The sequence below is a fragment of the Rattus rattus genome, chromosome 13, assembly GCF_011064425.1.
Source record: "Rattus rattus isolate New Zealand chromosome 13, Rrattus_CSIRO_v1, whole genome shotgun sequence".
Lineage (NCBI taxonomy): Eukaryota > Metazoa > Chordata > Mammalia > Rodentia > Muridae > Rattus > Rattus rattus.
In genome coordinates, this window is record NC_046166.1 from 47,757,532 (window position 1) to 47,769,876 (window position 12,345).

General features: G+C 39.7%; 1 protein-coding gene across 2 annotated transcripts in view; it reads left to right on the forward strand.

Moving 5' to 3' along the window:
* Positions 1 to 476: 476 nt before the first annotated feature.
* Msr1 (macrophage scavenger receptor 1) overlaps positions 477 to 12,345 on the forward strand; it is a 72,999-nt gene continuing 61,130 nt past the window's right edge. The window contains exons 1-3 of one of the 2 annotated variants that reach the window (XM_032919061.1): positions 477 to 536; positions 10,218 to 10,323; positions 11,806 to 11,919. In XM_032919061.1, coding sequence (XP_032774952.1) covers positions 525 to 536; positions 10,218 to 10,323; positions 11,806 to 11,919 — 232 coding nt within the window. In that variant the 5' untranslated portion in view covers positions 477 to 524. The remainder of the gene's footprint in view (positions 537 to 10,217; positions 10,324 to 11,805; positions 11,920 to 12,345) is intronic. The other variant, XM_032919059.1, reaches the window with a different exon arrangement.

The window sequence follows — 12,345 nt, forward strand, 5'->3', positions numbered from 1 at the left end:
TTGCAGAGAGAGCTGAAGTGAGCAAGGACATTGTTGCTTACCTTGGTTCAATGCCACGTCTTTTCCTTCTGTTTTGATTTCTAGGCTTTTGTTTTGTACTTTGCTACAAAGAGGGGGAAAGAGTGATAGAAAACAAAACATGGTATCTTTCTCAACACTGTATGACTCTAAAAAGACACAGTGTGAAATAATGAATGCTGTAGAAGTCACACATAACTTACTAGCCAGGGATGGCTGGTGGGATGTCAATTTTCTACCCTGCTACAAAATTCTTGATCTTTTTTGTAACTTCTCTTTTTTAAAAACTGTGCTTAAGGAAAGGGAATCTGACAAATTTAGATTTTGCTAACTTGTGCATTGATGAGAAGGCTATGAAACACAATTCAGAGAAAGATTTTCAACACACAACTGTGTCATTTCCTTTCCTTGTGGGCCAGATGCTGAAATACTATGTGATAAAGATTTTAGGTTTCAATTGTAAAGAGAGGGAAGTGGACAAATCAGTGCTGCCTTCATTACCAGCAATGACAAAAGAGGTATGCTTTAATTTATTTCTTCTTCAAATTACTTGTGTTGATGATGTGAGCCTACTCTTGTACAAGTCTTTCTCTCTGTGTGTGTGTGTGTGTGTGTGTGTGTGTGAGAGAGAGAGAGACAGAGAGACAGAGAGACAGAGAGACAGAGAGACAGAGAGACAGATTCAGCCAGAGAGAGACAGAGAGAGACAGAGACAGAAGACACAGAGAGAGACAGAGAGAGACAGAGAGAGAAGGACAGCGAGACAGAGAGAGAGATTCAGACAGAGAGAGACAGAGACAGAGAGAGACAGAAAGAGACAGAGAGAGACAGAGAGAGAGACAGAGAGAGAGAAGGACAGAGAGACAGGCAGAGACAGAGAGACAGAGACAGAGAGAGCACGACAGACAGACAAGAATATCTGATTCATAATTTCTAGAAGAACTATTATTCTACCACTAATAGTTTAGTTTTGTTATTTAACAGGTAAAATGAGAATAAAAGTCTTTGGCAATGTTTTCATTGATAGATTAGTAAGCAGCTTTGTCCCATAACTATGTGTGTTTTGTTAAAATGCTGGCTTTGTTTAATGTGTTTTTTGTTTTTGTTTTGGATATTTTCTTTATTTACATCCCAAACATTATCTGCTTTCCTTCTTTTTCCTCTGGAAAACTCCTATCCTATCCTTGTCACCCTGCTTCTATGAGAGTACTCCCCCTCCCACCTACCCATTCCCACCTTACTGTCCTGACATTTCCCTACACTAGGGAATTCAGCCTTACAGGACCAAGGGCTTCTCCTCCTATTGATACCAGACAATGCCATCCTTTGCTACATACACAGCTGTAACCATTGGTCCCTTCATGTGTACTCTTTGGTTGGTGGTTTAGTCCCTGGGAGCTCTGAGAGCTCTGGTCAGTTGATATTGCTTTTCTTCCTATGGGTTGTGTCCCTTCAACTCCTTCAATCCTTTCTCTAACTCCTCCACTGGGGACCCCATGCTTAGTTCAATAGTTGGCTGGGAGCATCCGCATCTGTGTTCGTCAGGCTCTGGCGGAGCCTAAAGTATGTTTAATAGGTTAGTGTGCTTCTTTGTCATTTCCTTCATGTGACATTTCTGGCTTTAAGTTGATTGCTGTATTAATATTTCCTTGCTCAGAGAGTGAACAGAGGCTGAGTGTCTCTGCTGCAACAGTCTGAATTACATAGGAGGAAGGGATACAAATAGTAAAAAAAAAAAAAAAAAAAAAGTACAGTTAATTTTGTCAGAAGTTCTCAATTTAAAGCATGTGCCCAAGCAGAACTAATATAATTTGGGCTCCTTCCATAGAATAAAATTGCTTTGTGTAACCACTATGTAGGAGGAGTTTATTGCTTTAAAGGCAGAAAAAAACTATAAAAGTATCTTCTTCGTGGAGATGTTACAATTTAGGGTGATTTGGATGGATGAGTAAGACTTGCACAGCATAAAATTGGGCTGGTGTTATCACTGGCCTCGTGGAACGGTGGCAGAAAAGTCACAGAGCTGAAATGATGAATGTTTGGGGCAGTAGCAGGGAGCTCACATTGGATGAGGACACTGTCTCTTTCAAACCCGACGATCCTTACTTCCAGCTATAATAACATTGACTAAGTACCTAAGCCATTTATGCCTTAGTTTCCTAAATGCAAGATAGAGGGTATCTGTCTATAGAGCTCACGGAACTGCCTTGAAGCTTAAATAGGCAAAACTCACAAAGTAATATAGAATTGTGAGAAATGCTGCTGCAGTTTATTGCCAGCTTTCTCTGTATCAGGCCAGCTTAGAAATTACTTTAGTCTTCATAGTATTCCTTTACATTGATAGTATATGAGCTTGTTACAAATATAAAAATTATCCAGTGCTCTTGAAATAATTCCTGCTTTCTTAAAGTCATTTACCTAAAAGAATGGTATATTCGTCTCTCCACTTAGGATCAGTTTGTTAATTTTTTTTATTATTTATTTTTTCTGTTTTTATTTTTGAGAATTTTATAGAATCTATTTTGATCATATTCTTTTTGTCACTTTTGGCTTTTGATTCAAACACGGAGGCTCTTTCTACTTTACCAGGAAGGACGAATGTCACTACCATAAGGCATAAGGCGGGTTCAGTCTTCAACAGGAATCTTTGTACATTCATTTTTAGCAGGGCACACACAAATATACTAACTTTAAAGGTGACATAAATTATCAGCTACCTATCTTAAAGTCAGGGAATTTATTTTAAAAGAATAAGGAAGGTTACATTGGAGTAATTTACTCCACTCTTAAGAAAAAAATGACTGTAAGACAATCATGGCAAATATAAGTACACATTTATCTTAGAAGAAGTAGAAATATGAAAGGACAAATGGCCAGACACATGGTCACAGGCCTCTTATCCAGATGCTTGGAATGCCCAGGCAATCAGACAAGTTCAAGATGTTCTTAGGCTACAGAGTGAGTTCAAGGTTGGTCTGAGCAATTTCAGTAAGATCTTGTCTCAAGATGAAAAGTAAGGAGTTCTGGGGTGTAGTGTATTTGCAGCGCCTTTGATGAGCAGAGATTTATTTCTAAATCCAATACTAGTAGCATGACAACAGTCAAAATAAAACTCTCAAATAGTTAATAGATGCTAGACACACAAACTCCTTACTTAGTTACACATGGGTATAAGAAAGTTTCCCTGGAATGTTCAAGCAATGGATATGAACAGGCGATAGCCAAGAGGTACAGTAAATAACAAGTAATTGCATGGAAATACCTCTTCCACATTAATTATAAACAGGGGAATAAAGGCGTCTTAAAATATTACAACTCATTAATAATTCTATGGTGGTGAATTTGGTTTAAAAATTTCACACATACACACACACACACTATTCAAATATGTGTGTGTGTGTGTGTGTGTGTGTGTATGTGTTTTATATCCTCTTTCTAAATAACAGTAGATACCAAGACATTTAAAATAGTTTTCATTTAGTCTGGTACTTCAACAATGGCACAAAATCAAACTGAAGAATATCAAAAGAATAAGGCCAACCAACCACTGTAGCTATGACAGAATTATTTATATAAGTAAAATCATGAGCTCCTTTACAGAGTGGTTGCAAAAGAAACAACGATTACAGAAATAGGTTACGCACGTTTGATTAAATATCATATAGTTCATTATTTTTTAATCTGAAAAGATATTCAAGAAAAATATAAATATGATCTTTAAGGAAAATGTGTCATACCAATCAATATGCACGTTGCAATACCCACTGTGTAAACCCAGACCCATGCACAAAGACTTAGGTGTCCTGTGATGAATGATGGATTTTATTGTATTAAAGTGGCCGGATGGTAGAAGTTGAATTTTATCTCAACTTTCATGTCACTCCATTGTTTTAATGATAACATGCCTGAAGATGAAGACTGAGGTTATGTTAACCTCTGAGTTCCTTCATATGCCTTTCCTGTTGCTGCCTCCATGAACTTTTGACCCTTCATAAAAGGCTGATATGGCAGAGATGTGTTTCAATTCTCGTGAGAACACACTGTTGATAGATTATCCAAGCTCAAAGGAGTTCACCATCCTTTATCAGGATAAAGGCGTGTGCTGGAAAAAGTCACTTCATGTGAAATCATTTGGCTCCTAACTTGGAAATTACATTTAAGGTCACAGAAAAATGCTCTAAAACTGTTCACACACTGCTAACAAGGACTCACCTCTGTATGAATTCTTACATTTCCCAAAAATTAGTAAAAGAGTCAGATAAAAATCTGAAATAATCTGATAAATTTAATAATCAATTTCTTTGAGGCAAAATGGGATGTACTAATGATATTTTTTTTGGTCAGGTAACTAAATTCATGCAAGTCTGAGAGAAGCATTTTCCAGTGTATGACAAGTTCTCTTTTTAATTCTATATTTGTGATACATGAACTTTCCTTGAGGTATACATACATCTGTGAAATACAGTCATCCTTAGAAATGTGTTGTCTTTTCCATGCATGTAAGTTTTCATTTTAATTTTTTGTTGTGTTTTTATTTTATGGCTCTGAGGATCAAACATAGAGCCCTGTACCTAACACATAACCACTGAGATCTTTAGGGGAGTAAGTGGGGAGAGACCACAGGACCAGAGCTGGGCCAGAGCTGGGCCCTGGCACACTCACAGTCTCAGCAAGACACATTAGTACACCTGTGATCATCTAGGGGTCTGTGGTAGGAAGACTGCGTGTCAAGGCCAGACTGGCTCACTTAGTGATACATTGTCTCCAAACAAAATCAAAATCAATCAGAAAATAACCAAAGGTTTATCTGTATCTTGAAGTGCTGGATCATTTTTCTTTCCTTAGGCACTAATCCAGCTTGTTCTCACGTCTATGTTTCTCAGGTTTGTTTCCCTGATAAAATGGTGTCTACATACCTGTTTCTCTCTCTAACACTCCTCCTTCTCTCTCTCTCTCTCTCTCTCTCTCTCTCTCTCTCTCTCTCTCTCTCTCCCCCTCCCCTTCCTCACCTCCTTCCTCCCCAACCCATTCTCTGACATATTCACACCTTTTTTTTATTTTTTTTAACTTGAATATTTCTTATTTACATTTCGAGTGTTGTTCCCTTTCCCGGTTTACCGGCCAACATCCCCCTAATCCCTCCCCCTCCCCTTCTTTATGGGTGTTCCCCTCTCCATCCTTAAAGGGCTAAAATTTCAAGCAGACAGTAAACTCAGAGAAATCTCCTGACATGTGACAAATCTTTGTTGCTTCTGTAGTTCACGAAGATTTTTTCTCATGAATTTGAATGTTTATTAAAGGCATCCCAGCAGTCACATTGCTGAAAGCAGATGTTGCCCATAGTGTTAAAATCTCTACATCTACATGCAGCAAACACATGCATAACGCACAGAGGATAGTGGTCGTCAACCAGGACACTGTGTTTGGAAAATCACCAGGATACAAGTTGGAATTGTTATAAGGTGTTGTGCACTTAGCCACACTCCCACCATCTCCATGAGGTCAACACTTACCAGAGTATCTGGCCACTCATTTGTATATACTGGTGTCCTAATTGCCTGTGGCTTCATGAATTCGGGGGGCGGGGCTGTTAAACATATAGTAGGAAAAGGAGAGTTCGTCTATGCAAACATGAGGGAGTCATCATCCATGCTGGCTGAAGACTTTTTTTCAGAAGGGCCTGCACTGAGGTCAGACATGTTTCTATCACTAACCCCTCAACCATGCTCCTTAAGTAAGTCCAGCACACTTACTGTTTCCCAGGGTGAGCTGTGCTGTACTGGAATTACACTTTGGTTTATAAGGGCAATCACGTTCACTGGGGGTTCAGTCTTGGCAGGTCCAAGGGCTTCCCCTTCCACTGGTGCTCTTACTAGGATATTCATTGCTACTTATGAGGTTGGAGTCCAGGGTCAGTCCATGTATAGTCTTTGGGTAGTGACTTAGTCCCTGGAAGCTCTAGGCATTTTTAACGGTTGAGGAAAACACTGCAAGGAAACCAGAGACACAGTGATGTATGAGCTGTTATGGAGTGTTTAGAGGGTGAACACTGGGTTAGATAATCATCCTCCAAACTAAATAACACCCCCTCCCCCACCAAATCATTCCCATCAAAATCTAGCAAAGTGACCCTGAAAGTGCTAGTAGCCAGTTGTGACTGACAAAATGAAAAAGAATGCAGAGGGAGGGGACCAGGTAGTCATCCATTTGTGTTCCTAAGCTCTAAAGAGCAAGCCTGGCTCTGGGTCCCAAAAGATGAAATAGAAAACGTCTAAAAGGAGAAAAATTAATTCACAGTTTTAGCCAAAGTCTTCCAATCAGGCTCGAACTTCCTTATATTAGCATCCTGACTTCTGGAAAGGCTGAGGCAAAGCTAAGAAGTAAGCGTCTTGATTGTGCTGGAGCTCAGGCTGTTGAAGCAAGAAGATAAGCCTGTCTGAGAGCGCCAAGGGAAGGCTTAGGGAACATACGCAGTTTTAAGTCATAGCAACACACACACACACACACACACACACACACACACACACACACACACGTATAACCAGTTGAAATACTAAGTTCTTGTGGGGCATGCTATGTTAATACATGGTCAAACAGGCCACAGAAAAACTGAAAATAAAGCCAGCCCCCCTTAGATTCTGAACCACAAACAAACAAACAAACAAACATTGTCAAGAATTTCTGTCTCCAAAAGAACTCACCTCTGAGGTCCACTGGTTTTCTAAATAGCCACCTGACTTGGCAAACAAACACTAACACATGAGATTAAAGTCTTAGAAAGTCAAATAAAAGCATCCAGTCAACAGTTATATCGTGTATTCAAAGTTCCAGGGTACCTGAAACTCTGATGGTATAATATTGAACAAAGCAGACATCTATCTGCCAGCCCATAGTTTACACTCTAGACTTTTCAGGTACAAGCACTTTTATCTTAATGCATAAACCTTCCTACACAGAAAAAAAAATGAGTAGGTAGCCTGCAATGTTTCCTTTCTTTTAAGTAAAATGAACCCACATTTACTCATTTTGGAGAAAGAACAAGAACATTTTGGTTAAAAACGAAAACAAAAACAACCCTTCATTAACGGTGTGAACAGGGTTTTCCCACCGCAATCTTTACCACCTGAGCTCGAAGTCTCGCGTTTTATCCACTTGGCCATAGTTGTTTCCAGTGTGCCTTTGAAGTGATTATAGAGCTGTTTTATTGTTAACTCCGTTCTGTTTCCTGGCTCATTCGTTTTGCTTGATGGGTAAAATCATTGTCCACATTTCATTACATCGTGGATTAAAAGACAGGAAACTGAAGGAAAGTCTGGATCCAGGGGTCCAAACTGCATCCTTCACAGTCAGTCTCCGGGCTATTTCTCATTCTTTTACTTAATTGTTTAAGGGCTTCTGTTTGCTTATCTTGTGAGAGTCTCACAGTGTGGCCCAGGCTGGCGTTAACTCTGCATTTCTCTTGCCACTGGCTCCCAAGTGTCAGCATTACACACAGACAGTGAGGTTGGAGGCACCACGCACCACCATGCCTCACGATTGGTTATTTTAATCTCTTTTTGAGAGAGCTCTTGGTCTGCTTTTACTTCTGCTACAGGATCTATTAGCACCCTGAGTCTTGCAACCTGTCTGCTGGTTTGGGCTTTTCCTTTCTTTTTCAATTTGGCCTTACTTGAAGAAAGAGAAGTTTCCGGTCCTCCATTTTCCTTCTCTTATCCTCGTGTCCCAGTGGCAAATCCTGTAACTATCACAATCCTCAGACTGAACAACTCAAGATTTGTGGAAACCGATTCTCAGAAATGATCAACGTGCAACGCTTGTCCGTGTGAGCGGCCAAATAAATAACTTCCTCGGCCGTAATTTTAGAAGTCTGTCGACAGGGGTTAGTCACATCCTTGCTGGTCTATGAATCTCCCAAAGCAGGAAGTGCTTTTCGATATGATTGATGGGCTTCCCTCCCCAGCCCAGGCCAGAGGGCTGCTTCCTGACCCTGCCATGAATTCAGTTAAAACTGCGGCAAACATCCCTCAGCAATGAAGGGAATAAAGAAGGGTTAGATGATGTCGGATTCTTGCTAAATTAGTCAACCTGCCTGAACCGAGACCCACAAAACGTTACTCCATTTATCCTCAAGGACAGTGTCTGTAAAAGGCGGAACATTCGGCCACAATCAGTACCATTTTTTGAAAATTTATTAGAATCTTAAACTACTTTATTAGTTTATTACATTCAATTACATGTATTTTCAAGTAGAATTTGAAACCCTACGATGTAGTATCATGATTAGGGCTCATAGCATGAATGTCTGACGGAGACCTTGACTTTAATGCCTAATACCACAAAGAAAAGAATAAAAGAAAAAAGGAAACTTCATATTTTAATTAAATCCACTCAATTCAATATAAAAGTTAATTAGATTAGATTTATATTTATTTATTTCATAATTAAAATTTAGCCTGGAACTTGGCACGTGCTTTGTAAATGTTTCCCCACTGACATATTCTTGGTCATAATTAAATTGGTGAAATCTAAAAGTGTAAGAATTAGTGAGCACTGTGTGATATTTTAGTGTATCACATGCATTGCGTCATATGAAAGCAATGTTTAACATTTCCTTTTGTTGAAAGTTTTCAAGATTCTCTTTGCTACCTTTTGAATTTATAGTGCTATGCTGTCACGTGTGGTCACCTGACTGTGCACTGCCAGACCAGACTCTTAGCTTCTCTCGTAGATGAGTTAGTACCTATCCATCTAGAATTGTAAACTATTGACCCTCTCAGATCAAGTATCAGGAAGTCTGACACTGTAGCCCATTGAGCTCTTTATGAAGACACTCAAGGCCTTTGATACCCATCAAGAGAAATAGAAGCATAGATTGCTCAGTAGAATGTTGATTGAACTTGGATAACAAAAAAGCAGATTTATGTTGTGGAATACAAGAGCCTAAAAACAACCAGAAAGAGTGGGAGGGAGAGAAGGAGAAAAGAGGAGAGGGGAGGAAAGGATTGAGAGATGGCGTGACGGAAGGGAAGGAAAGAACAGTAACTTTTGCCTGGTTTAGGGACCGTTTCCTCCTACAGGGTTGCTTGATCCAGCCTCCATATGCAGGTATGTGTCTAGTCTTACAGTAACTCATGATCCTGTGTTCAGTGGATATCCCTGAGAGATCTGCTTTTTGATGAAGGGAGAGAAAGAATTGATCCAGGCAAGAGGGGAGGTGTAGGTGGCAGGTAATGGGAGGAGAGAAGCTAAGTAGTATATGAAAGAAGAATAAATTAATTAATGAAGTAAAAGCAACAATAATCAAAAAACTTACTTTTTCCTGTGAATTTAAATTTAGTGACTTTATCTTTCTAAACTGATAAGCAGACGCCTTGGCAAGGAAGTCTGGCTCACTAAGCTATATTTAATAAATTCAGTCCAAAAAGTCACCGGAAATGTTTGTTCCAAACATGTGTAACTATTTGTTCCAAGGGAAAGGCATGCTTTCTCTCCAGTTGGTTATTTTTTGTCACTTGGTATTTTTTGTTTGTTTGTTTGTTTGTTTGTTTATTAGAAAGGTAAGACTCCACCTCACATGCAAAGGCCACACATCTGTAAACACAGATGCCTCTCTACAGAGAACAAGACAGCAATGAGTCCTCAAGAACATGACCTTTTAAATCTGTTTTCCACGGCTTTTCAGTGTATGTGTGAGTGTGTGTTTGTGTTCGTGTGAGTGTCTGGGGGAGGTGCAACTGAACTTAGGTGTAGTTGTATGTGGAGACCCGGAATCAATGCAGTATTTTTTCTTCTATTGCTTTGCTCCATATATTTTGAGACTTGATCTCTCGCAGTGCTCTAGACTCATAACAGTTGGCCAGAGCACTGCTGGACATGCTCCTGTCTCCATTTCCAAGCACCAGGGCTACACCACCTGTAACTTCTCCGGGAGTGCTTGGCATTCAAACTCAGGGATTCATGCTTCAGTAGCAGGCATCCCATTGACATCTATCTCCCTAGTTCCATAGATATGTTCTTTTAAAAATTTAAATAGGAAGTCATGAGAAAGACTAATATAGTGCTCTATATGATGTGCATATTTAATTAGCCACTTGGCTTGCTAAAATTGAATCTTAATGATAAACATCAACTTGTAACACCGTGAAAAACAACCTCAGCAACTTCAAGTGGCATTCATGTATTCTGCATGTGTTTCATAGATGATAGAGAAACAGAGGCTCTGTCCTCGTGAACCAGAGGACGCTGACTGCTACTCAGAGTCTGTGAAATTTGACGCACGTTCCATGACAGCATCCCTTCCTCACAGTAAGTAGACAATGACAGCGTGACACAGGTAGCAGTTTGGGTGGCTTAAATCAGCAGAGATTTGTCTGTCTGCTTTTTTTCGTCACAATTCTTTGTCCCAAAAGTCTTAGATAAAGGTGTCTGAATGGTCTCAGGTCATTTAAAGGCCATGTCCCTTCCCAGCTTCCGTTGGTTTCTGACAATTCTTGGTGGTCCTGGCATTTAAGTACATCACTGCCACCTCTGCTTCCTGCTTCAAAGGGACTGATTATTTTCCTTTGTAATCATATGCTCTTTCCTCTTTTCATAAAGATCTAACCATTATATCAGAACCAACTTCACACCACAAGACACTATTTATAATTGACCAATCTGCACTGACCCTGGTCCCAATTAAAATCATCACTATAGTTATCAAGGGCTAGCACTTCTTCGTATCTTTTTGAGAGCTAAAATACCACTTGCAACAGATGAATCAGATGGTGACAAGAACACAGAGGAACAGTGTTCAGCACCATCTGGTCCATTTTAAGGTGACAGGACAGCCTACTATCCCTTGATGCCCGTATCTGAGAAGCTGGGTGGAGAGGGAAGAGTTTCAGGTGGAAGAAACAGCAAACAAAACCTTCAAGGATCATGCATGAGTTTATGTACATGAGTTCAAATCCCAGCCCTTAGATAAAACTCAGATGTGATGGTTTATATGTGTAATTCCACTTTTGGAAAGGAAAAGACAGGAAGACGCCTGGGGAGTGTTGGGCAGTCGGTGTAACTGAGTCTGGGATTTCCAGGTCCAGTGAGAGAACTTGTGTGAAAAATGAAGTGCAGGGGACAGTGTTAAACAAACTTGGCTCTTTCAGAGGAACTGGGTTTGGTTCCTAGCATGCTCATGTCAACTCATAACCATCAGTGACTCCAGCTCCAGGTGATCTGACCCCTGACTTCCATGTGCTCCAGACACACATGTGGTACACAAACAGGCCTCACATTTACTCAGCCTGAAATAGAGACAATTCCAGCTTGTGTGTGTTATGGGTTGCACTTTTAATCCTCCATGAGAGACCCTGTCTCAAATGTAAGGAGTGGAGAGCAACAGAGGAAGGCATCGAAGCACAGAAACCCACATGCCCACACAATAAATACATAATATACTACTTTTTCTTTGTGTTAGCATAGTCCCACTGCAGTGAACATCCCATGATAGGAATATATATTCTATGTAAATGCATGCCAAAGAGATAAGTACAATTGTTATTCTCTGATCTATCCATACAATATATAAATCATTTTGTTCCACTAAAATAATTGTATGTTACATTCAAATCATGCGAGATATACAAATATAAAATCATATGTAATTGTGTTCTCTTACTTGTGTTCTCTTACTTGTGTGACAAGCACTTAACCCACCGAATCTTGTCTCCTGCACCAATTACAAAGATTTAAATCAAGGTTTTTAAGAATAGTCTTGGATTTGTTCTGTTTTCTTTTGCTTTGTTTTAGACACTAAAAATGGCTCCTCCGTTCAGGAGAAACTGAAGTCCTTCAAAGTTGCCCTCGTTGCTCTCTACCTCCTTGTGTTTGCAGTACTAATACCTGTTGTTGGAATAGTAACAGGTACCGTATCCCAGAATTTCGAAACTTCATTCATCTGCTTATTGTAAAACGAGAGTTATAGCAGCTGCTATTGGGTACATCCATAGAGAAACTTCATGTGCAAAACTTTCCTAAGAATCAACAAACATAATGGAAACAGACTGTATAATGTTAAGTAGAAACCTTTTAATTTTTCAAACAGAATGTAAGCGAGTAAAATAAAACTTCTGGCATAAAGAATGTGGGCTGGGTTTATGTCTGTCCCTCCTCTCTCTTTGTCCTTCCTCCAACTCCTCCCTTGTCCCTCCATTTTTCTCAAGGTCATTATATATTATTATTCAGACAGATAGCTAGAGATACACACATTTGTAAATGCTGCCCCTGGGTTTATTATGTGTTGCTCAAATGTATGAGCATTAGGTCTCCTCTGGAGATTGGATAACATCT